General features: G+C 47.6%; 2 protein-coding genes across 3 annotated transcripts in view; one reads left to right on the plus strand and one right to left on the minus strand.

Moving 5' to 3' along the window:
* LOC135905091 (A.superbus venom factor 1-like) overlaps window positions 1-27,008 on the minus strand; it is a 312,000-nt gene that overhangs the window by 197,981 nt on the left and 87,011 nt on the right. The window lies entirely within an intron of this gene.
* Window positions 6,603-27,008, plus strand: part of LOC135905092 (uncharacterized) — a 101,801-nt gene continuing 81,395 nt past the window's right edge. The window contains exon 1 of the mRNA XM_065436076.1: window positions 6,603-6,868. Coding sequence (XP_065292148.1) covers window positions 6,760-6,868 — 109 coding nt within the window. The 5' untranslated portion in view covers window positions 6,603-6,759. The remainder of the gene's footprint in view (window positions 6,869-27,008) is intronic.

A 27,008-nucleotide genomic window follows, 5' to 3' on the forward strand; every position in this document is an offset into this window, starting at 1 on the left:
GTCTAATCCAACACGAAAGAACGGTTCCACAGGGATGGTGATCGGCTGGAGATGACCGGCAGGTAGCACCTGAGGTGTCTTCCGACGCTGGCAGGGATCACAGGCAGCAACATAGCGTCGAACGGAGCGAGCGAGACCAGGCCAATAGAAGCGGCGGCGGACGCGGTCGTACGTGCGGGTTACCCCAAGATGTCCTGCAGTGGGTGCATAATGCATCTCAAAGAGCACAGTCTGTCGTAGATGTTTTGGCACGACAAGAAGAAGATCAGGGCCATCAGGGAGGAAGCTCCTTCGGTACAGAATGCCACCCTGGAGGACATATCGGCGAACGGATGCGTCGGTAGGTGTAGAGCGCAGACGCTCGATGAGTACTCGCAGCGATAGGTCTCGGTACTGCTCATCGGCGATGTCAGCGAAGGCAGACACAGAGAAAATGCCGTCGGCGGTACTACTGTCGGCGTCGTCAGGCTCGTCAACCGGGTAGCGAGACAGGCAGTCAGCGTCCTTGTGTAGTCGGCCAGATTTGTAGGTGACAGAGAACGAATATTCTTGGAGGCGTAAGGCCCAGCGACCAAGTCGTCCTGAAGGGTCTTTCAATGAGCATAACCAACAAAGCACGTGATGGTCTGTGACAACGGAAAAGGATCGGCCATATAAGTATGGGCGGAATTTCGCAACCGCCCAAACTAGGGCCAGACACTCACGCTCAGTGATGGAATAGTTGCGCTCCGCGGGCGAGAGGAGCCTGCTGGCGTAAGCGATAACACGGTCGTGGCCACGCTGGCGTTGTGCCAGTACTGCTCCAATTCCGTGACCGCTGGCATCAGTACGGACTTCGGTAGGCGCAGAAGGATCGAAATGGGCCAGAACGGGAGGCGTTGTGAGAATGTCGATTAGATGAGAGAATGCAGAGGCCTCGTTATCGCCCCACTGGAAAGGAGCGTCTTTTTTCAAAAGGTCGGTTAGTGGTCGTGCTATGGCGGCGAAATTCCTCACGAAACGGCGGAAGTACGAACAAAGGCCGATGAAGCTGCGCACATCCTTGACACACTTCGGAACAGGGAAGTGCGTAACAGCATGGATCTTGCCTGGGTCCGGTTGCACTCCGTTCGCGTCAACGAGATGTCCAAGGACGGTAATCTGGCGACGGCCGAATTGGCACTTCGATGCGTTGAGTTGCAGACCGGCTCGCCGAAAAACGTCCAGGACCGCTGAGAGGCGCTCGAGGTGCGTAGCGAACGTTGGGGAGAATACGATAACGTCGTCCAAGTAGCACAAGCACGTGGACCATTTGAAACCGTGAAGAAGGGAGTCCATCATGCGTTCAAAAGTGGCAGGAGCGTTACATAGGCCGAACGGCATTACCTTGAATTGATAAAGACCGTCGGGTGTTACAAAGGCAGTCTTCTCGCGCTCGAGATCGTCCACGGCAATCTGCCAATAGCCGGAGCGAAGGTCAATAGAGGAGAAATAGCGAGCACCGTGGAGGCAGTCAAGGGCGTCATCAATCCGAGGTAGGGGATACACGTCCTTTTTGGTAACCCTGTTAAGGTGCCGATAATCCACGCAAAAGCGCCATGAGCCATCCTTCTTTTTTACCAGCACAACCGGTGACGCCCAAGGACTACATGACGGTTCAATAATGTGCTTGGCAAGCATTTTGCGAACTTCTGCGTGAATAACTTGACGCTCAGCTGGTGACACTCGATACGGGCGGCGATGAATAGGAGGGGCATCGCCGGTATTAATGCGATGTTTGACAGCTGTAGTTTGGGCTAAAGGACGATCGTTAAAGTCAAAAATATCGTGGTAGGAAAACAGAACGCGGTAGAGTTCACGAGCGTGCTCGGAGGGCAAGTCGGGGGCAATCATTTTCCGGAAGTCAGCGATGGTACAATTTGTCGACTGCGATGGGAGAGGAGTATCGGATGAAGTGTCGTGGGACCGGTGGGGATGACACTAGGTCAACGTAGGTCAGTGCCGAAGGTGGCAAGCGAACGAAGTCGGCGGAACTGAGGCGACTGGGGTGTGGTTCAGCAGGATCCAGAACAGGCAGGTCAAGGCGGAGAGTACTGGCGGAACAATCGATGAGAGCAGAATGTGCGGAGAGGAAGTCTAAACCGAGGATGAGGTCGTGGGGACAGTGGGCGATGACTGTGAACAGCACGATTGTTGAGCGATCGGCGAAGGAGACGCGGGCGGTACACATACCAATGACGGGGGCTGTTCCGCCATCGGCGACACGGACAAGAGGCGTCGTGGCGGGCGTGATAATTTTCCTGAGCCGGTTACGAAGGTCAGCGCTCATTACGGACAAATGCGCCCCAGTGTCTATGAGAGCAGACACAGAAACACCGTCGACTGGCACGTCAATAAGGTTCAGATGAGTGGGCAAAGTCAGTAGAGGATTTGGCGGCGTAGGGGGCAATGCAGCGTCACCTCGAGGCGCTGCATCGTCTAGTTTTCCGGCTGGGAGCGGCGTCCGAAGGGAGTCGGCGAATAGGAGCGACGGGGCTGGGGAGAGCGAGATTGTCGTCGTTGGGGCGAAGGCGAACGAGAATAGGGGCGGTTCGTTGCAGGAGAATCAGTGGCGGCATTATCGGAGCGTGCGGCATAGGGACGAGAAGGGCCACCAGAGGGGCGAGAGTAGGCAGTAGAAGTAGACCGGATCGGGGAACTCCAGCGACTACGACAGTGCCGAGAAATGTGCCCGATTCGATGGCAGTGGAAACAAATAGGCTTGTCGTCAGCAGTGCGCCATTCAGATGGGTTGCGGAAACGTGGTGGGTAAGAAGATGCGGGACGGGGCGAAATCGAAGAAGCCGGGCGGGTATCAGGGCGATGGGCCGAGCAGATGGTGTGAAGACCCAAGTTTTGAAACTCCTGGCGGACAACTGCCTGGATCAGTGAGACCGTGACTGCAGATGTGGGGGTGGGACTGGAGTCGAAGGCAGCCGGATAGGCGGCCTCGATCTCACGCCGGACGATCCTGGTAACATCGGCAGTGTTGTTGGGACGAGGAGCGTCGGCACAGGAAGATGTCGCTGGGGTGTTGGGCAGACGGGCAAACTGCTGGTCAATACGTCGGCTTTTGGCGAGTTCCAGGCGGCGGCACTCTTTTATAACAGCATCCACCGTGGCTACGTTGTTGCAAACGAGCAAGTTGAAGGCGTCATCGGCAATGCCTTTGAGGATGTGGGAAACCTTGTCTGACTCAGTCATGTGGGTGTCAACTTTGCGGCACAGAGCCAAGACGTCCTGAATGTACGTGACGTAGGGCTCCGTCGACGTCTGCACACGACCGGAAAGCGCCTTCTGCGCGGCAAGTTGGTGACCGTAGGGGTTGCCGAACAAGTCTCGAAGCTTTTGCTTAAGCGAATCCCAGCTGGTCAGCTCATCTTCGTGCGTCTGATACCAAACTCGAGGTGTGCCACCGAGGTAAAAGACGACGTTGGCGAGCATGATAGTTGGGTCCCACCGGTTATTGCGGCTGACGTGTTCGTAAAGGCTGATCCAGTCCTCGACGTCTTCCCCATCTTTTGCCGAGAATACGCCAGGATCACGGGGAGCGGAGAGGGTGATGTAGGTCGTCGAAGTGGCGGCAGGTGTCGGAGCCGGTGGAGTCGGGTTGGCGGCGCCGGAAGCCTGAAGGTAGGCTCGACGTACCGTCCACTGCGAAGCTCCGTGACGAGGTACAGGGAACGTCCACCTCCACCAAATATGTTACGTAGGAAGACGCAGACGACAAGCTGTGTACAAATATATTTACAAGGAAAATACGCTGCGCTTGGCCAAGAGGCAACAGCCCGCGCTAGCTTCTAAATCGTCATCGTCGTCTTCACACTGCTGGCCTTTCGTGATTGCACATATTGTGCCGTAGCAATACGAAAAACCAAAATCGGGGACAGAAATGATTGTCATCATTTCCACCAAAATAATCGAAACCTTCGTTGAAAGCACGTATCTTGGGGCCACGCGGTATAAGAATTCGAAATGCAAATATAGTCTTGCTTGCTTTGTCGTGATTGGACAGAATCGCGCTTCTGTCAGCGCTACGCGGACAAAGGCAGGATTCAGTGCAATCACGCGAAGGGAGCGGGACCAGTTCGCTTTCGAACCATTACAATAATAGGCCCATGCTTATAACATTTCAGTTTTTATATATATAAGTAACTGTTAGATGAACTGATGGAGAGCATTGCTTCTGGCTTCATGTGCTGCAATGACCCTCGTAAAAACCATATTGCTTCGCACCATTTCGCGCACTAGATCAAACACCACGCCTAAAATTTTAATGGTTTCCTTGTGTTGAAGCCTGCCATCACCCATGCATACTTTTAACAGTGGGCCGCTCACCGCGGCACTGCCATGTGGAAAAGCCACAACGAAAGATTTCTGCACGCTGACCAACACTCGCACTTGCGGATACCACTACTCCACGCGGCTTAAGACTAAAGCTGCAGAGCGCTCAATAGTCGCTCTACTCTCGCCCGGGACGATGATGACCGTATCGTCCGCATAAGCCTGCAAGCGTACTTCAGGCGGCAAGGGGAATATCGAGCAGGCCGGACATTACTATGTTCCACAACAATGGGCTAATGGGCGAGCCCAGCGGGGCTGCCCAACGTAGGCCGTGTAGACACCTATCCGGTGGGAGAACGAAAGATGACAAGGTGACCCAAGAGAAAGGAACGGAGGAGGTAGAACAGATTGTTTGGGTGCCCGTGTTTTTTCCGTAAATTCGAGAACCAGTCGGTGCCAGACGCAATCGAAAGCCCCCTTTAAAAATCCAGTGAAATGAGAATAGCCGGGACATTTGACTTTTTTGAAATGATGTCAATTTTGACGAAGCTGATGCAAAGCCGAGACGGCGCTGAATTGAATCTGATCTGAATTGATTTTTGTGAAGCAGGCCGCAAGCGCGCAAGAAAAAATAGAGTCATTAATTTTGCGGACGTTCCAAAATTTTGCCAACAAAGGGATTTGATTACAATCGGTCGGTGGGAGGATGTGTCATCCGATGGTCTGTTGGGCTTGGAAATGAACATTACGCGACCTTTTCTCCACTTGCGGGGGAAATAGCCAAGTCAAAGTCGAATTGGAAAAAAAATGAAAGAAAAGAAATTAGGGTGGTAAGCGATTAGTGATTTTAGTATGGGAAGAGTGATGCCATCCAGGCTGGGTGCTGAAGAAGATTTGCCGCTTGCTAGCGCGCGTTCTACCTGCCCTGTTTTGAAAGGGGGGTCGTCATAAACCGCGATCGCCGGCGCCACAGTGACCGCCCTTGTGCGGCGATGTTCTAAGGGCCTGTTTACGCTCGAGCTGCCCATCGCCGCAAGCCGCACCGCACGCGTGCGGTCACGCAAAAAATTGCACATAGCGAACACTTGTGCACAAATTTCCGTTCACAATGTGTACGGGTTACACTATGAACACAGTGTAAGTGGAAATTTGTGAGCAAGTGTTCGATATGTGCAATTTTTCGCGTGACCGCTCGCGTGTGGGGGGGCTTGCGGAGATGGGCGGCTCGAGCGTAAACAGGCCCTAAGGAATCCGTCGCCTCGTCAATCAGTAAACACCTGCGTCCTCAACAGCAACGACGCGGACTGGAGCAGGTTCGTCGTCATAGTTCCCTCTGGGGTTTTCAAAGAAGGCAAGACAACAGGCGGTCTCATTTTGCGGAAAGCCATTTTCTATGGCGCTCCAAAAACACACCGCTCACTGCAATCCGCACGTGGTATTGTTTTGCAATACTAGGTGGCACCACCAGCAGTTCGCGCTACGCAGGCATGTTTACAAATTCCGCTTGCATACTATCTAGGCTCTGTGATAGAAATGCGAGAAGATAGATTTAAAAAAGTTGACGTCCTGTCAAGTTGAACGCGAGCTAATTTGCGCTTATGGCATAGGGAGAAGGGCAACGTTCCACAAGAGAAATATTGCCCTACGAAATCTTGATAATGCTCGTATTTACCTAACGCTCTTAAAACTTTAGCAGCATGTCACTCATATTATGTTCCTTATTCCTTCAAGATAATTTTTTTTTGAACATTCAGTTCTTTCAGGACGTCGGGCAAACAGCGTACGTGGTTCGCAACATGCGCTTCTAACGCTCTTGAAATGCTTTTCAAGCAATGTTCAATAAATATTGTCATTAAACGACACAGCTTAGTTTGATAACGCCCACACAACTTTCATAGCACACATCACCCGAAGCGTTCTCTCCAACCCAATGCAAGTTCTCAATTCTGAATATTGTCGACGAATACGCTTAATCTCAGAGGCCAACTGTGAGGAACAAACAAACAAACAAACAAACAAACAAACAAACAAACAAACGAACGAACGAACGAACGAACGAACGAACGAACGGAATATTTTACGCTGAGTGTTAAGTACGAAACCATGGTTTGGGCTGCTTATCTCACGCTATTAGCAAACGAACCCAGCAAAGACGATGATTCTAACTGTAGTAAAATATATGTGCTCCTTCCTCGTGACGGCGCACTACGCGAGCGCTCCCACCGGCGCTTTCCGCAAGGGGGCGCTGCGAGCGAAGAGCGGGGACGACTCTCAGTTTGGCTCTGCGCGCCGGCGCGCAAACAGCTGCGACCGAGAACCTCCTTCTTTCCCGATCGAACAGCGAGCTTGCTGCCTTCGGCGTGCGTGTCTCTTCAGGAAACTTTCTGGCATCGCGTGTACCTCCGTAGTCCGGAATACGTACGTCTTAGCGCACGCCCAGTGTTGTGAACCGCTAAAATGGCCACGAGTTCTCAATTCACGCAAGGTGTTTGTTGTCGCAGTATCGCTTTAATCGCACTCACTTGGATTTGGAGTTTACCCGGAATCGTTGGCCAAGCAGACTACGGTAAGTTTGAAGAAACTTTTTTTGTGCTCTAAAAGGCCGGCTTTGGCAGGGGGTTATGGCCATGGTGTGACGCTGAATGTTGCGCTGCTGTCAAATTACGTAAGATCGTGCTGCGTGGGTAGTCACATGTGGACCCGAGACCTGCGCAACTTACAAAGAGTAGCGCGAGGTCATTGTACGTTTCGTGTTTGGGCGTCGGTGTCCCCCGCGTTCGTCACCTGAACCACGCAAACCTTTAGCGTCAAGTTAGTAATACTCCTCGCAGGAAATGACCTATACTTTGTTCTCATATTGTAAAAAAAATGGGTCCTTTAATTGATAAGTTGAGGAAATATTGCGATGACTGTTTTTCGCCATCTCCACTATAGACGCATAAATGATGGCACTCCTGTTCAAAGAAATGTTAGGCAATTGGAAAAGTTATACCGAAGGAAGGTAACGTCACCTACCATTATGTGACGCTATTGAGCGTGCCGTGAACTCGATAGGTATATGCGATTGCAAATCCCACAGCTAGCACGATGCTTTAGAACTCTGAAAAATAGTTGACTTCCAGCAACGGCCCTTGTACAATTGCCGATTGCTCGCAGGAGACCACATAAAATTAGAGAACTTGGAATTTTCTTTATTATTAAGTACATTGTTGGTGCTTTGAAACAGATCGACCTAACGAAATGTTTTGTTTGCTATTTTTCGTTTTCCTTATTGCAGCTGAGAACAAATTGTCACCAGTTGTTCGTTATTTTTGTAACACGCAAATAAAGTTACTTTACCAACAGTTTTACGGTGCCGCGATTTTTTGTACTATTTCAAGGGTTACTCGTTAGGACGTAATTATTCTGCGAAAAATTCCGATTGCTACGAAGGATTCCTATGTAGCCATCGCTGCGGTTGGGTGGGTGTCTCATTTCCCCTTACTTGATTACTCGTTATGAGTTCAGAATCACAAATCCAGGGTATTATGAATCGTTGACAAATACATTAGTATTAGCTGCACAAATTACATTAATTAATGCCAGTGGAATCAATAGGTTGCCGCCAAGGAGATGTCCATCGTCCCACGAAGTGTACAGGAATGCTTTCGTTTCATTTTTTTATTGAAGTAGCTGTAACGCGCTTGTCTTTGTAGTAAATAAAGGTGTGTTATTGCATTTACATGCACTCATGCGTGTGCAGCTTCATAGGATTATTCTTTAACTCGTGACACGTTATCAGGACTCGGCTCGGCGCGAGACAAATTATCTGGTGCTATGACCTAGTGGCGTGTGCATGCAAAACAATTTCATTGTTTATTTTCATACTGTTGCTGTTGCTTTTTTAGATACAGCCGAGCACACTCAAGAACTCATCATGTTGGTTACTGAAGACGCTTTCATAAGTATGCTATGAGGAGGCGGTACGAAAATTATGCAAAAGAGAATGATCACATGCAGATACGGCACAAAGTGTTGTTTTTTACGGAGCACATCGACGAAAATTAGTGCAGTTGATCGATTCCGTGTGGCTGGCTGAGAGACAGAAAGAGAGAGAAACAAAAAGGGAAAGGTAGGGAGATCAACCAAGAAGGTGCCCGGTTCGCTACCCTACACTTGGGGAGCGGGAAAGGGGATGAACAGATAAGAAGGAGAGAGAAGAAAAGAAAAGCGCTGTGATAGAGCATATACCGTCCGCAGTAATTCAAGTTAAACATTGAAACAACCGAAAGTACTAAAGCGTGTGAACTTGAGCAGGTTTTGTCTACTTGACTTCCGTCAAACTGAGCTTCATATACTGCCGAATGCATTGATTGTGCTTAGACCAATCAGCTTATTGTCGTTGTTGCTCAACTCTTACTTTCTAAAGAAAAATTGACTGATTGATTGATTGATTGATTGATTGATTGATTGATAGGTTGATTGATTGATTGAGTGATTGATTATTTGAGTGAAGTAAAAGGTAGGACGTGACAGAAAGCCTGTCTTGAGAAAAGGACCTGACGGCATGGGGATACAAAGTAGAAGGCATAAATGAATTGCAATTTTGTTTAGTCACCGCTTCATTAATGCTGAGAAAGATACTTACAAAGTTGATAGAGCACCGCCTAGATATTTTGTCCCAGGACACTACGCGCTGATAAGATGCCTTCAAACAATGGTAGACTAGTTTAAGGAGGGGTGCTTGGTCGTCGCAGCGTATTAACGTTGTTACCAAAAAAATCATGTGCAATTTTACTTTTTGAAAGTGGTTGACCAGTGAAACTGTTGAGCACACGACACGGAGGTGACATACAATTTTGCGCAAAGGTACGAATTCATTTATTGTCTTGATCGGTGGTTATTATGTCACTCGCAACTGCAATCACATTCTTTGATGACGTCAAATCGATGCACGTACGCCGCTGGGTAGTCGCTTGGGCTGGATCAGTGTGGCATCGCAAGAGATATTTCTGCAACACGGAACGCGTAAACCGCTCCCTTTTCGTTACCGACGCATCCACATTAAAATCCCCGGCAACGAGAACAGGGGTAGTGTCATCGCAGTTAATTCACGCAAAGTGAGTAGCCGTGAACTTTACGGGGTTATGAGTCATTGAATTTTTTGCTCGCTTACTGGGGTATGAACCATTATTGATATTTTTCGACATGTTGTTCTCTATGTTGTATGTGTGATTAGAAAAAATTTAAGCACTGTTGGCCTCACTTTGCTGAGTGATTGTAGCCACAACCTGAGGGAGTGTAGCCTCTGCCTTACGGGCTATGAGCTATTGCATTTTTCACTTGCTTACAAAGTATGAGACACTGATGATGATGATGATGATGATGATGATGATGATGATGATGATGATAGTTTTTGTTCACCGATAACGAAAATGCACGGACCTCTAGCCATATACGCGTCACTGTAAAAAGAAAATGCCGAAGCGTTATGCAAACTGTTGGCAAACATTCACCAAAAGCCCCTCTAACTGTAATCCAAAATGTCCACAAGAATTTCTACAGGTAATAATTACGTAATGCTTTAACACGAAAGCGGATCACTGAATTCTCACGGAAACTTACATAAAGGTGGCTGGTCGTCGGCTGCTGCAGATTTCTCCTCCTCTGTCATGAATCGCTGTATTTTTGGTAACTAGACGGACACTTCAGAATACATCCGCATGTTCACTGTAACCCTCACAAGTACGTACGTGAGCTCCATTCGGTTACTGCAGAGATTCACATCAATGCGGCATCGCATCTTCCTGTTGTGATCGTTTGAATATCGGTCACCTGCTTCAGGAGGATGAATGGGGTCCTAAAATTAAACTTCATCTTGGGGGCTCCGGCTAAATAGATGAGAAGAGGGAAAATGTTTTCGTCCCTAACCAATACTGCAAATTTGATTAGCTTTCTTTATTTAGGGACCCGCCGCGGTTGCTCAGTGGCTATGGTGTTAGGCTGCTGAGCACGAGGTCGCGGGATCGAATCCCGGCCACGGCGGCCGCATTTCGATGGAGGCGAAATGCGAAAACACCCGTGTACTTAGATTTAGGTGCACGTTAAAGAACCCCAGGTGGTCAAAATTTCCGGAGTCCCCCACTACATCGTGCCTCATAATCAGAAAGTGGTTTTGGCACGTAAAACCCCATATATTATTATTCTTTTTTTATGGTGCCATTCTTTTCATAAGCAAGTTAGAAATTTCTAATCGAAAAGTCTATCAAGTTCACTCCTCTAACTCAGCAATGAAAAAAGATATTAGGATTCTATAAGCTGCACATAATACACGTATGCCGGACAAAATTGATGTATATACCACCCTCTGCACATATAACAGTAATTTGTGGGCAGGACGTTTCTAAATTCCTTGTACGCACAGTAACAAATTCATGTAAGCTATAAATTCCCATATTAGCTTTGTACGCTTTGGATTATCGAAAGGATGCAGTGTATAGAATGGCGATATCTCTATAAGGGAAGAGTTATCAATTCGGAAACTTTGTGCTTCAAATTTTTTTATCTTGTCAATCTTAGACAATTTTTAGATTGTAGAAAGTTTAGCTCTTAAATCAAATTTCCCTTCCTATAGTTACCAGAGTAAACTTTTTTTATTATAAATGCAATATATGCCACTCAAATCCGTCAGGTGGTTCTCTCACGAAATGATTTTTTTACAATTTACATATATTTATATAGGCAGCACCGGAGTTGACCCCGAGTTAAAGCTTCCGCTTCCGAGGAAACGATGGCATGTCGGTTTATATATAAGTGCATGGGACTTGCCGTGTCAATGTGGGCAACGCTGGTAGACCAGTACAGGGCAGGTTCTCGCTTAAGGAGCCCTTAACCCTTAGCACTCTGGTGTGCTCAGTTTATATAGACGGTTAACCCTAAGGCACCTATACAATCTTCCCACTAGACTGCCCTACACAGGCCTTCTGTGCATCCGAACTTTCCTTCTCTGAACCACAATACTCAATGAAATTTATCCCCGCCATGACGTCATGTAAGCGAGAGAGCGCAATAGTTATTCGAGTCGGATAGCGGAGTAGTTTGCCGCTACATTCCTAATTTGTAAACGCCTATAGCAGTGACCACACCACGTCCGCAGATTTAAAACCATCACTTTTACCTTCGACATTTCCTGATGAGTATTCACCGCACACTGGCAGTTGCGTGAACTGGCGTGCGACCTGCACATGCCGTTATAATTACAACGATGTCACACACTGTGAAACGTACGCCGTGTTATGCCAGGAGCCGAGACTTAGGTACTCATTATAGTCATCGCTTATTCGTCCACTACAGTGGGAACCTCGACGTCAGATGTGCCGAGAAGCGATTTCGATCAAAATAGAATTCTCTTCTTTTTCAAACGCGTACACAGCGCGTCGGAATCTTTTACATGTTTCGGCAAAGCAAGGGCAGCAGTTACAAGAATGTTACCGACAAGAACTGTCGATGCTCCGCAAGTCGGTAAGGGCTTTGTTGACCTTTTTACGTGGCAGTGGCCTATTAGAAAGACCATAATGATCCCTTTCCGTCCCTTTAAATTTTTTTCTCACGCTTTTATTTTTGTGACCACTCTTCTTTCCGTCTTCCCCTTTCCCTTCCCCAAGTGCAGGGTAGCAAACCGGAGGTTTTAACTCTGGTTAACCTACTGCTTTTCTTTCATTTGCGTATCTCTCTCTCTCTCTCTACAAGAATGTTAGGCGCGAAAACCTTCAATCTCTAGCATGTGAACCCGCTTACCTTAAGGCGCGCGCAGTGATGGTTTCAAGTTTTTCTGTTGGCCATGCACCTAAAATTTTTCCTTAGGATAGTGGCCGTCTATCCAAGCCATCTAGTTTTTTTGAGAGATTCTTGCGAGCAGAATGGTAATTTTTACAGTGTAGAAGGAGGTGTTCTTTGTCTTCTTCAGCCTCTTCACATGAGCATGTAGCACTGTTAATTTTTCTTATCCAACACAGGAAGGTTTTAGTATAGCCAGTGTCTAGTCGAAGCCTATGAACTGTTGTTTCAACAGATCGACTTCTTTAAACAGAATATTGAATTCTATTGCATGATCTATATTATATAATTGAGAGTTCTGATCATCATTTATGAACCAAGTTTCCTTGGACAGTCTAACGCATAGTTTGTTCAATAGACATCGTGCATCACCTCGTCGCTGGAGCAAATACTGATAATTCATTCTCTTGATGTGCTGCTTGCCATGTGATCAGCTGTTGCATTTCCCATGACTTCGCAGCGACTTCGAATCCTCTGGAAAGTTACGTCGTGTCGTATATCTTTCGCTATGGCGTATGCCTTCAGTATTTCGTATGTCAATGTGCTGTTTGCTTTACTTAAGCTGATTTCTTTTAAGCATAGCAACGAGTCTTCTGAATCACTACGAATTAATCAACGAAGTGGTTCTGACTGCTGACATGTGTAACGTAAAGCAGAAAGTATTGCGTAAAGTTCTGCAGTTGCGGATGTTGTAAAGTGGCAAAGCTTATAAGCTATTTTCTAGGTATGCAGGTATATAAAACGCAAATGTAGAGCTTTGTTTCCCGCATCATCCACCGATTTGCACGTGAATTGGATCCACGTACTTAGTGTAAAGATGTGGTAAAGTTTATTACATTATCGCAACTACGGGCATATCACATTTGCTACCTGCGCGAGGAATTGAAGTGACTATATGTGGAATTTCTAGTTGCCACGCGGGATGAGTTGCGCAAGTAGGCCAGTATTCGTAAGCAGGCAGTAGGTTTTTGCACCGCCATATTTCTTCATGTATGCGTACAAAGGTTCAATCCTGAAGGTATTGGCATAGTGTACGATTAGCGTGTTGTGTAGCCAAACGAAACAAGTGACAAGTTTCGGCAAATCTTAGTGCATGAAAAGTTGGTTGGCGGGACTCAGCAATTACCAAAACGCTGGCAGATGCAGGGGAACAGCAAGACATATGCGAAAGCTCCTGGTCAGCAACCTTTCAATTGTTTCCTCTAGATTACAGCATTCTTCATGTAGCACAGGAGAAGAGCATGCTATTCTGTCTCTAATGATTGTCGAGTAAATGCGTAATACGTAGAGAGAGAGAAAGAGGAAAGGCAGAGAGGATAACCAGATATCAGTCTCCGGTTTGCTACCCTGCACTTGGTTTGGAAGATAGGGGCTAGAAAGAGGACAGAGAGGAAAACTGCGGTAACCGATGAACATGTCAAGCAAGCTACTTCCTTCAGTGCGCATGTGCGCACTCTTTCTGTCACACCTTCCCTCTCCCCTTATCTTTTCTTTATATTTCCGAGCGTGAATAAACCCGGCGTTCTTTGGCTGGAACGACTGTCTCGTTCACTACGGGAGGGGCGTTGCCTCCACCCGTCAACCATCGCAACAGTGGCGACGAGAACCCCCACGGATACGCAACAGCGACCGGGCACCAGCCACGACACGAAGACGCCCATCAGCCCAGCCGCGACCATGGCCCTCAAGCTTCCGGATTTCATTGAGGACACAGATAAGTGGAACGCATACCTCGTAAAAGTCGACGCTTACTTTGAAGCAAACGAGGTTACAGACGACGCGAAGAAGAGAGCCTTGTTGGTTGCGGCGTTAGGCTCTAGGACCGTGGAAATTCTTTGCGGTAGAGTAGCACCTAGAAAGCCGAGCTCACTAAGCTATGAAGAAGTCGTTTCAACCTTGAATGAGTACTATGATCCATCTCCTAACGAGATATCGGAAAGTTTCAAGTTCTTCCATCGAAGCCAACAAGAAGGAGAGTCTGTGCAGGCGTTTATCGTAGCAATTCGTCGAATAGCCCATAACTGCAATTTCTCTTCGATGTTGCAGCGAATGCTGAGGGATCGCATCGTTTGCGGAGTGCGGTCTAAAAACTTGCAGAAACAGCTACTAGCGAAGAAGGATTTGACTCTCGCGGAAGCCGAAGCACTTGCTCTAGCAGCAGAAAGCGCAGAGCTAGGTTCGCAACAGATAAGCAGTCAAGGTGACGCCATCGATGCGCTCAACTTTCAGCGGAAAGGGGAACCCGCAATATCAAGGAATGAACCGAGTATGACAGTGCAACAATGTAGATGCTGTGGCAGACAAGGGCATCAAGCCATTGCGTGCTCGCTGCGAAGGCGCCGGTGTTACAAATGCGGGCGACAAGGTCACTTGGCGAGAGTATGCTCGCGAACAGTTCACGCCCAACGAACCTTGGCGATAACCGAACGTTCAGCTGAAATGGAAGACAGCGGCTGCAACGCACTGCAAATATGGTCAGTAAAAAGTAATGAAAGTCTGGTTCCGCCCATACAGAAACTTGTCGCGTGGAATGGAATTCCGCTGAAAATGATAATTGACACCGGTTCGCCTGTCTGCGTGGTGCCTAAAGCAATATACGAAGCTCATCGTCATAAGTGGCCACCGTTTTGTGAGGCTGCGCTAACCCTTTCATGTTACCTTGGAAAGCTACCAGTGCTGGGCGTTCTGCAAATGCAAGCTTCCTATCAGTCTGCGACAGTTGACTGCAATCTCGTAGTGTTGAACTGCGAAGGCCCTAGCCTTTGTGGCCGTGACTTACTGCAGAAACTCGAAATAAAAGGGGCGCCGCTTCTTCAGATCACGTCACAGTCAACCGAAGTGAAGCTGGAGAGCCAAGGAGCAGCACCCGTGATGGAGCAGTACGCTGACCTCTTCACGGAGGGCTTGGGACTCATCAAGGGGCCACCCGCACGGCTGCATATAAAAGACGGAGCAACACCAAGGTTCTGCAAGGCAAGAAATGTTCCGTTCGCTCTGTTAGACAAGGTCTCCGCCGAGTTAGACCGGCTCGTGGCCGCCGGCATTATCTCGCCTGTTTCCTATGCAGAATGGGCCACCCCGGTGGTTCCTGTATTGAAAAGCGATGGGACAGTTCGCATCTGTGGAGATTTTAAAGTAACACTGAACCCAGTATGTGAAATGTAAAGGTATCCTCTACCCGTAGTAGACGACATTTTCGCTACGCTTCGCGGGGGACAGCAGTTCAGCATCTTGGATTTACGCGATGCCTACAACCAAATTCTTCTTGACGAAGATTCGCGTAAATTAGCTGTTATAAATACACACAAGGGCCTCTTCTGCTATAATCGACTGCCATTTGGAATCGCGTCTGCACCTGCGATTTTTCAAAGAACGATTGAGTACGTTCTGCAAGGTCTTCCAGGGGTTCAAGCGTACTTAGATGATGTCCTAATAGCAGATGCGAAGGATCAGCCAAATAAGAATCTGCAAGCAGTTCTGCAGCGTTTCAGGGAATACGGCATCAAGCTCCGGGCGGACAAGTGCCGACTAGGCGAATCGTCCGTTACGTATCTAGGACATAGAATTGATGCCGCAGGGCTGCACCCGTCAGAAAAGAACATCGAGGCAATTAAGCTGGCTCCGACTCCTCGAAACGTTACGGAGCTTCGGTCATTTTTGGGCATGCTCACTTTTTATAACAAATTCTTGCCTAATCTGTCCACGCTCCTCAGCCCCTTATACCGACTTCTAGAAAAGAAATCGAGATGGCGTTGGGAAGGGCCTGAGGATGAGGCATTCCGGAAGGCTAAAGCCGTTTTGTGTTCCGCTCCGGTGCTGACTCACTTCGACTCCTCAAAAGAGCTATTTTTGGAGGCTGATGCGTCACCCTACGGCGTGGGAGCGGCTTTATTCCATCGCATTGCAGGACAGTATCAGCCCCTAGGATTCCGATCTCGGACGCTCACTGCCGCAGAAAAGAATTACCGTATAAACGCGTGTAAGGGCCGCACTTTTTTTTACAAATTCGAGGGCCTATTTTCGGGGTGCGGCCCATACACGCGACATACGAAAAAAAATTTTTTTTTCAAGTAAAAACAGACCAATAAGTGAATGCGCGTTTATTTACAATAATCCTCATCAATCATCACTATTTACAATCAGTCATCATCACTCGCGGAGTCCTCAGACTCCGAGCTGGTGCTGCATTCTTCTGGCTCATCACCCCACAAGTCGTCGTCTTCAGTTCCGTCCAAATCGTTGGAAATCCCGGTCACTTTGAAGCTGCGGGATACAATGTCCGTAGACACCGAATTCCACGCGGTCAAAATCCAGCCCAGCACAGTCGCGAGCGGTGCCCTCTTGAGCCGCCCGGTCGGAGTCTCATCGTGATCGCCGTTTGCAATCCATTCCGAGTATTGCCTCCGGAACTCAACCTTAAAAGGCCGGTTAATGCTCACGTCCAGTGGTTGCAGCACGCCGGTGAGGCCGCCCGGAATAACGGCCATGTCTGTGCGGATACTGCCCAGTTGTTTTTTGACTCTATCCGTCAAATGACCGCGGAAGCTATCCAAGACGAGCAGCGATCGTTTGGCCAACATCGCGCCTGGGCGATTCTGCCAAACGCTCTTGATCCAATCGAGGACGAGCTCATCATCTATCCAGCCCTTTTCTTGGGCTCGAACTACAATTCCCTTGGGGAAAGCCTCATTCGGAATCCTCTTCCTTTTCAAAATCACATACGGGGGCAGCTTCCGCCCGTCTGCAGTGACGCACAGCATAACTGTGCACCGTTGGCGCTCCGCGCCAGTTGTCCGCACAGAAACGCTCTTCTTTCCTTTAAGCTCAACTGTGCAGTTCTCAGGACAGTCGAACCACACGGGGGTCTGGTCGGCGTTTGCTATTTCCGACAACATGTAGTTGTGCTCATGGCGCATCCCGATCACGTACCTTTGAAAGTTCAGCACCTTGTCGGTGTAGTCGGGGGGCAGCCTCTGGCACAGCGTGGTCCTTCGCCGAAAGGATAGGCCCTTCCTCTTTAAAAATCTCCGCAACCAGCCGACGCTACCTTTGAACTCCTCGCGGGGTATGCTTCTCGCACGCGCCAAAGCTTGCGTCTTCACGCGCAGCATGTCCGTCGTCAGCGCATATCCATTGTTCCGCACTTCCATTGCGTAGCGGAACAGCTCTTCTTCGAGCTCAGGATATTTGCATGGCTTGCCTCGAAAAGCACGCCTTTTGGAGCTGGTGGTCTTGAACGCATCCTTCTGGTTGCACCACCTTCGGACGCACTTCTCGTCCACGTCAAATTTTCTACCCGCCGCACGCTTGCCATGGTCGAGGGCAAACTCCACTACCTTCAATTTAAAGCCTGCCGTGTAGCTATTGATATGTTTGCCCATCGTGCTAGAATGGCAACGCTCGATGGCAATTCGTGAAAAATAAAGCAGAGCACACACGAGAGCCGCAACAACAGCGTGCGCCCACGCCAACAACGCTGCTACAACTCGCGTGCCTTCGACAGTCGCAAAACAAAGCCGGGGTGGCCAGCATGGTGGCCAGGGCTGATGATACCGATGACGATATGGATTGCGGAAGCTCGCGGCAGAAAGAAAATATGATGATGATGATGACCCGCGACATCGGCGCCATCCGTGGGCGGCATCTGGAAGCTTCCGTGCGCGCGCATTTTGAAGGCTAATCACACGTGGGTCGTGGAAAGTTCGGGGTGCGGCCCTTACACGGATATTTTTTTTTAATATTTGCTTCGGGAAGTTGGGGGTGCGGCCCATACACGGGTGCGGCCCTTACACGCGTTCATACGGTACTCGCAGATCGAGCGTGAGGCATTAGCTCTCGTCTACGGTGTCACGAGGTTCCGAGATTACCTGCTGGGCAGGCAATTCACACTAATAACTGACCACCAGCCATTGTTGGGTCTCCTAAGAGCGGACAGGCAAACGCCGGTTATGGCCGCTGCCCGCATTCAGCGATGGGCAATCATACTCGGGGCCTACCGATATCGATTGCAACATAAGCCTGGAAAATTCATGTGCAATGCCGATGCTCTGAGCCGCCTGCCTCAACCGTTACAGGACGAAGCGGACCAGGAGGATGAGGCCCAAATTGTACTGACCCTGGACCAGTGGGATCAGCCGGCCGTGCCGTTAAAGGAACTCAAAGCACTCGCCGTCGCTGATGAGGTACTCTCACAGGTACGCAAGTACACACGGGAAGGTTGGCCGCGCAGTTTTGACATGGAAACGAAAGAGATGGCAGAGTTCTACAAAAAACGGCATGAGCTGTCTGTTACTGAAGAAGTGCTCTACTGGGGTCATCGTCTTGTAGTGCCGACAAATGCGCGAGGGAAACTGCTAAAACTACTACATGCAGCCCACCAAGGCGTGTCCGCTATGAAGGCAAAAGCCAGGTCTTTATTTTGGTGGCCCGGCTTAGACCACGACATCGAGCGCATTACAGCGACCTGCCACAACTGCGTGCAAACGTTACCGATGCCTCAGGCTAAAGAACCAGTAAGTTGGCCCGATACGCGCGAAAGGTGGTCGCGCTTGCATATCGACTATGCGGGACCAATCAAAGGGAAAATGATTCTGGTAGTCGTCGACTCGCACACAAAGTGGATTGAGGCGGTTCCCATGTCACAGGCTAACGCTCACAGCACCATTAACGCCCTCAGGACAATATTTAGCCGTTTCGGTATACCGCGAACGGTCGTGTCGGACAACGGGACGCCATTCACAGCATGGGAGTTCGAGCAGTTTATGAAGCGAAATGGAATAGTACATATTCGGGCACCCCCCTATCACCCCCAGAGTAATGGCCTAGCCGAGCGAGCCGTGCGCACCGTCAAAGAAGGCTTGAAGAAGATAGGAGGCAGTTGCATCATAATGTCGTTGGCCCGGCTGTTGTGCAATTATCGAAACGCACCACACCAAGGAGGCCCTTCTCCTTCAGAGATGCTATTAGGTTACCGGTTGCGCACAAGACTGGACATGTCTTTTCCTCCCAGAGCCTGCCCTGCTAAAGCTGTGAATGACTCAAGCTGGAACTTTGCACCCGGAGACTATGTGTACGTGCGAAATTATGGCGTCGGCGATAAGTCGGCCCCAGGCACTGTGGAAGCTACTTCCGGCGCTCGCCTCCTGGATGTTAAGACTGCGGACGGGTTTGTCCGCCGCCACTTGGATCAAGTTCGTAAGCGGACCACAGATGAGACCCCAGCAGCCGTCGACCTGTCGAGGCTTCCTACAACGGGTTCCCCGGTATTAAAGGAACCAAGGACCTCTGAAACACCTGAGAAAGTACCAGAAGCGCAACCTCAGGAGCTACGTCGCTCCACACGATCAAAGAAACCTGTCGTGCGTTTTGGTTACTAAGGGTGAAGAAATGCGGTAACCGATGAACATGTCAAGCAAGCTACTTCCTTCAGTGCGCATGTGCGCACTCTTTCTGTCACACCTTCCCTCTCCCCTTATCTTTTCTTTATATTTCCGAGCGTGAATAAACCCGGCGTTCTTCGGCTGGAACGACTGTCTCGTTCACTACGGGAGGGGCGTTGCCTCCACCCGTCAACCATCGCAACATATTCTGTCTCTAATGATTGTCGAGTAAATGCGTAATACGTAGAGAGAGAGAGAGAAAGAGGAAAGGCAGAGAGGATAGCCAGATATCAGTCTCCGGTTTGCTACCCTGCACTTGGTTTGGAAGATAGGGGCTAGAAAGAGGACAGAGAGGAAAACGTAACAAAAAAAAACGCACGCACGGAGGGACACACACACAAGTGGCGTTCGAGTTAAAGACGTTCACAAAAGCCGGTAGATCGCAAAAAGCGCAATAATGCTTGCACGGCCTTCTGTGACGGTAGGTCGTTTCGATGGTGTAAAATTCTTGTTTTCCCGATAGCTGTTGGTCGTCCAACTGGTCAGGTTCGTGGCGAAGGGATTCCCTCTGTGTACTGTACGCGTAATAAGAGGTTCAACTACCCATACACTTTAACGGCGATCAAGCAGCGCTGTTGGAGCCATTTCTTGAAACAGCGGTACGTATTTGCTACCCTAAAGGTCCTCATTAGTGTGCCCAGTAATTGTTAAGAAGCTTTTGTCGATATTCCTCAGCACATCGCGAAATTCTAACTCGCTCAAGAACGAGTGGAATGGACTTTCGTAGAACTGCATGCCTTTTATTTAATTGCCTTAACAAAAGCAATAAAAAGACGCAGTTTCACCCGAATAGCGAAGCACTGATAGCGGCAGTAGAGTGCTAGAAAACTACACGAAGTAAGTTTTATCGGCCGAATATATTGCAGTAAACTTTCTATTACTAATTAAGTTATCGAGCATGCTGTCACGGGCGCAGAGGAAAAAAAAAGATCAGATTTCACTCGATGGCCGCGGAAACTTGCTGTCACAGCAATGACGAGCTGTGGCGAGCGAACGCCTCAACGAATCTCCAAATTTTGCTTACGCAACCGCCTACGTAAGGCGCGCGGGAACACAGTGAACAATAATCCACCAGCATCATCGGCTCGCCCAGCTTTTGCACCCGCCGCAGATTGTATGCAACACGTTTAAAGAACATCAGATCTGAATGAGTAGGCCTCCAAACGAGAGAGGACTCGCTAAAGTTGCGCGCTTTCTGCAACAGGTGGCGCAGGAGGTCGGGCAACATAATATATGTGTCGAGTATTTACATTTTGCAGGGTGTCCCAACTATCATGCACCAAGACCTAAAGATAAGCAAACGCCACGTAGCTGGACAGGACCATGGTTATAGTGCTTCCAGTCGCTTGCAGATACTGAGAGTATTATTCGGATTGCGCCTAATTACACCATTGCTCTTAATTAATAATCTTCTCAAATATTATAATTCGAGCAAAACTTTCAAGGAGAACATTGTAGAGAAACACGAAAAACACCCGAAACAGCTTTCCGTTGCTCAGTACGTGCTACATATTGGCAATCTCTTTTTTTTTTGGAGTGTGAAAGAAGCTCGCAAATACACGCACAACCCTCGCGCGACTGGCCGCTCGAGGAAGTCCTGCCTCGAGCGACTTCAACCAGAGGCGCAGCCTCCCGAACGGCAACGTCTTTGACTGGGGTGATGCGTCTGAATAAAAGCGTTACAAAACACTTGCTGCCAAAAAAGAAGGGAAGGAACAATGGGCGAACACCCCCTTTATCACCGGTACCACCAAGTGGTTTTCTTTTCGCTGCGTTAGGCTGCGCCACCTTCGGGATCGACGAAAGAAAAGTACTAAATACGAAGAATCGCGGTCAGTTCTCATGGAAAGCTAAGCGCTATATATAAAAAAAAGCCGGGTACCTTGCGAGGAGGCACAGTGAAAGGCAACGTCAGCAGACGTTGCCTTTCAAGAGAAAGAGCAAGGGAAACGTCAAAGCATGGTACACATAACAGTAGAATAAGCACGTAAGTGGCGTTGTACGATCGCAGCGAAGAAAAGGCGCATTCGTTCCGTTTTGCATGGCGAATTTCATTACCTTCCTGTCGCTTTCCACAATACACTCTTATTCTCGATCCAAATAAGTTATTATGAGTAATTGGACCACATTCGCAAAAAGAGAAAAGAAGAAAAGGTGTTGTTAAAGAGTATAAACTCTGTGGTACAAATGTCCTTAAGGTCAGCTCTTCCTTTCGTGGAGCTCCTTAATGCAGATGCTTTATATCGTTGCTAATATCGTTCCACATAACTTTAACTAATTAAGTCGAACACCTTCATTGCATACCACGCAGGCTTTTACAAGTAGCGCAGCACGTTTTCAAAGCATGCCACATAAACCTATGCGCAACGACATCAATAGTATAGATGATACGGATCATCTCTACATCAGCTGCAGGGATATAAAAGAAGGTAGAGACTTGACAGTGTGGTAGGATTCATAACTTGTTTTGCTGAGAAGACTTGCTAGGCATGCCATCTGTCCGAAAAAAGCAGAATTCTCTTGGAAGTCTACTGGGCCGAGCCACTTACAAGTTCGCAACAAGTAAGTACTTCCCTAGACTTTGGATCGCTTACAGTGGATATTGCAGCAATCTTATAGGTATATGGACTAGGCGTATGATACATTACCGCGGTGAGCACAATGCAACAATAGTAGCAGCCCTGTATATTTGGCTGTAATCGAATCTGCAAAGAAATTGAGCATCACAACCTTGTGTCCAGTACTTCACCACGAATCATAAGCATTGCGTTCGATTCATATTAACGCTAAATTATCCACGCATATCTATAGATGAAAGATTATGAGCGTATGGAACTCTGAGCGTAAAGCAAAAAAAAACGAGGAAAAAATCAGTAAGAGTTGCTTTTGCTTTCAAGCTTTCAAAAAGAAAGCAAGATATGCCGCCACCACCATTCGCAACCAAAGCTTCAGTCCAAAAGTGTTAGCGAGCTTGGCAGTGCTGGCGTTCGAAGCCACTTTTGCAAGGAACAGGTTCACGCCGCAAATAACTTTTGCTACAATGAACATGATCTTGAAGCCAACGACCCGGTTGAACATGACGGAAGACGCAGAGTATGATGTTGCGTTATCAACCCATGCTCTATATCGGGTTTACATAACTGCCATGTCGGAAGCCTCCAACATCGTCGATTGGAGCCTCGAAGCTTACTGAGGATTAGGTGTTCATGGAACCAATTTTTTAAGGCAAAATAATCTTCAAGCCCACTCGTCGATTTTCTCAGTCAGGTTCTTAGTCATGATAGCTTTTCCGGCATCGTTGAACACGACAACGTCTTAAGGAAACAGACTACCGTGTTTACTCTTCTAAGGCCTACCGTCGTGTAAGGCCCGCACCCCTACTTCAGAGTGCGAAAATCTGCAAAAAAGCAAATTCTCTAAGCGTAACGCGCATACTCGCGTGCTGAATAATTTCCGCAAGCCACTACTAGGTGGCACACGTCCGTGTCCAAAAAAATGATCTGGGTCATAAACGTGTCCACAGTCAGTCGGCAGTGGTTGCATTTATTGCAAACGGGTTGCAGTTGGAGGCTTCAGTGAGCATACCCATAAGCCTGCGTCGTGCAAGGCGCACACCCGTTAAAAACTCAAAACAAAAAGAAACAAAAAGAAGTGTGGCTAGTACACGAGTAAATACGGTATGTTTTACAGGGTTTGCGTCTCTGCAAGACTGGTTGCAACTCGAGGAAGTTCTAAAGCAGGGTTTTCATGCTTGTGTATAGCTAAACATTTCTGCTTCTATACCTTGTTCCGACTTGTTTCCTGCTCATGCAGGCCGTTTTCATTTCCAACAAGCTGTGCTCTCCGAAGTCGCTCAAAATAATAACGCAATTTAAATGGGGCCTTTCATGCTACCCTAAACTTAAGGAAATAGTGAAATATGAATAAACTCGCCCAAATGGCTTTCACCGTGGCCTAGTTATTGCTTAGCGCGACCAGCGTGCACGAAACTGGGGAAGTGAAGTCGTCAATACTTCCTAACAGCCTAAAAGTAAAAATTCTATCAGTCCCCACGTAAAACCGTCCATTACTTTCCTGCTCACCCGAGTGCTCGAAAGCAAAATCTTGTTAATGCTGAAAACGGCATCAAAAATCTGGGGCGGAATGCAAGACTTTTTTTTTTCCCCGTGAAAATAAATGAATTACACTCCATTGAAGTTTTCTTTCTTTTTACGCTCGAAACAAAGGAGAGAAAGTCGGGCATGGAATATCTTAAACCCAACTTTCGAATCTTTCATCGTCTCTAATTAGCTACCACGCACTCGACGTCGCTAATGCACTACAATTCCACGTACTTCATAACGATTCGTTGATTCACCTATCTCGGAGTTAGCTCGCTTCAAGTTCTTGCCAAAGCGCAAGGATAATTGGCTCGAAGTTAGATTTTTTTTTTATTCGTACCACACTGTGCTTCAGTTATGCGCCAAATCAGCTGAGCTCAGGAGTGCGGCGATGGACTCGCAATATACATCCTTTGATGCGACTTCCGGGAGATGTCACGGTCTGTTATCTTTGAACAAGGTTATGCTTTCTGCGAGGTTAATCAAAGCAAGTTACACGGGGCACCCAGCGAAATTCTGGTTTTTTTTTTTTTTTTACTGAAGTAATTGAATTCAGTATACAGGTAACGCGAGCGCACTTATTTACTGTTTTTATACGAGAAATGACATCACGTATCAAATTTTTTTTTGTGCTCGTCTGAGAGTAGTGCAATTCTTTCACGCGCGCATGCGTGTGTTTCGTAAACGATAGAGCCACTTGCCCGGAATCTAGACATGCTCGGCATATCGGGCAAATTTCTTCCACGTTTTGCTTTCTGGGGGCAATAAATGAATTATCGCGTTTTTTCAACTTATACTCGATAATCTTTGTCCTGATTACTGTACTAAAAGTTAGACTGAAGCTGGAGTGGTGGGCAGGTGAAGCTTGCCGGCTGAAAAATCGCGAGGAAGTTACCTGCTTTATACTAGCAGGTGGTGTGATCTCGTTCGAGGAAGTTAGTCTAAAGTGCGAGTACTTTTGTACATTTTTCGGGCCACATTTTTTTTTTGTACGGCACTGCATAGAACTATAACGCAATTTAGCGATCCGTGCCAAAGCCAGCTAACAGTCTCATCTACGTTTTTGGTACTCGCAGAATTGGGCGCTCAGTATTCTGTGCCGAGCTTGTCCTTTCGTTGCTCAAGTTTTGTTGTACGCGTTTCAAAGAACAAAAGAAGGAAAACCTCATCAGAGCGTTGCACTTTAGTAATCCTGCTTTACGGGTCTTTACGCAAATTACGCGGCAAATTCCAAGAAAATAAAAATAAATGTTATTTGTTTGCGCTAGCATCGACAGAGATCGCACCTTGGTCCAAGACTTCAGCGCCACTGTGCGGCGATTAAGATTAGCGACAGGTACGCCATATGTGCGTAATTAAGGCCGTTGATTTGAGTAGAAAGGTTCTTTTCTTTTGCTTCGTTGGATGTTTAACGAAATAGGAGGAACAAATGAAACTTTGCTGTACTTGTGGTAACTGTAAGCTTGAGTAGCATGGTTTCCATGATTTTCTAAATAGCACACTGACCATGTACTCTGCATATAGAGGCAGCGAAAATTAAGTGCTGGAGTAGATAACTTACAGATACGGCATTATTAAAGCACTGCCCGTTGCGTCTTCCACAAAGTAAAAAAAAAATTAAAATGAAATTCTTAGTTTTTACGAGTCAAAACAACGATCTGGTTATGAGGTTATTTGGACCACCTGGGGTTCTTTAATGTGCACCTAAATCTAAATACACGGGTGTTTTCGCATTTCGCTCTCATCAAAATGCGGCCACCGTGGCCGGGATTCCATCCCGCGACCTCGTGCTTAGCAGCCCAACACCATGGCCACTAAGCAACCATGGCGGCTTCTGCGCAATGTAGATAATATACCAACATATTCATAAATATTTAAGTCTACGAGGAAGATGCATTTCAATTCTGGCGACTCAAAGCGCGAAATTGATGAATCCAGTTTAAAGTAAGTAGCTGTGCGCGTTAACTTCTCACGATACTCTTGAGTAACTTCACACGAAACTCAGGGGTAAACGCTGCAAGAAAGTAACAACAATAAAGGAAAAACAAGTAAGGTTGGGGTATGATACTTTCTTAATTTATTTCATTTTTTTACGTGAGCCAATTACTCATACACAATCTTCGGTTTTCGGCGCGGTGTGACCTTACACATTCCGTTTAGTAACCGCAATTTTCCCTGCGCGAATATCTGCGTTTTTATGACAGCAAGAATAGTGATAAAATATCACGGATATGGTACGGGATAAGATAAGAAGTAAGACTGAAATGCGACGGCGAGAAGTACAGGCGAAACGAACAGAGAGAGGCAACCAGGAAACTCGCAAGCCGTAAATAACAGATTATATATAGTGCAGCCAATAGAAAATTCACGCGTAATTTTCTGACTGATTACTTCGATTACGCATCTGGTGTGCATGTTGGGTTATGTACTTTGAAATACCTGTAAAACGCGGTCACGTTTTCATCAGGGTGTCTTACTTAATCGTTATACAGTTAAGAAAAGTCGTAACGTAGGATACGACGTTTTCTAACCCTTGCTGACGAAAGGCTTAGTAAAGCGAACGTATTTAATCCCCTTCCTTCTCTCCAAGAACAGCGCAAATTGGTGCAGCAATTGCGATCGACTATGATACTGATGTAAACGCGTATGCGCACTGTTAATATGCATTGGCAACACATTAAATGTCATGATTGTTTGGTAGTTTTCCAGCGAAGATCAGGGATTTTTCAACCATGCCCAAACGGGAACAAGCCACGTGGGGTAGCAGATTTTCATGCCGTTTACGGTTAGGCCAACTATAAAGTTTTGCAGGACGTAAGGTCATTCATGATTGAAAGGAGCTCTTTCATATCACTGACGTTCCGCAATGAACAATTGTAAAACAGGTGTCAATGGAGCCACATTTCGACACGTGGACTTACCGACGTCCTAACAAACGCAGGTTCCCTAGTTAGAACGTTGGCTTCAGAGTAGCCCTTGTTGACCAATCGTGTTTATGACTGTTGCGGAACTTCTGTCCATGTTTGTTTAACCCCTGTTGATCCCATCAATGCTCAGTCTTTTGGTCAACTTCTGTCTTGTTTCGACTGATATCGAAACCCATTAACTCGAGCATTATTAAACCATCTATGACAACTTGATATTCCTGAACATTTTACATACTGTCAACCGGTCGCGCCTTGCCCAAACAAGGAGCTCAACTTGCCTGCTTCAAGGTGTCTTTCCGGGCTATTGCAGTTTACATTTTGCAATTAAGCTCACGTTCGTAGACGCGATATAGCCCAATAAAACACGACTGAGCGTACAGACGCTTCAAAAGACGAAGTTTGGAACGAGTCTCGAATTTACGGCT

Source organism: Dermacentor albipictus, chromosome 6 (assembly GCF_038994185.2).
Source record: "Dermacentor albipictus isolate Rhodes 1998 colony chromosome 6, USDA_Dalb.pri_finalv2, whole genome shotgun sequence".
NCBI lineage: Eukaryota > Metazoa > Arthropoda > Arachnida > Ixodida > Ixodidae > Dermacentor > Dermacentor albipictus.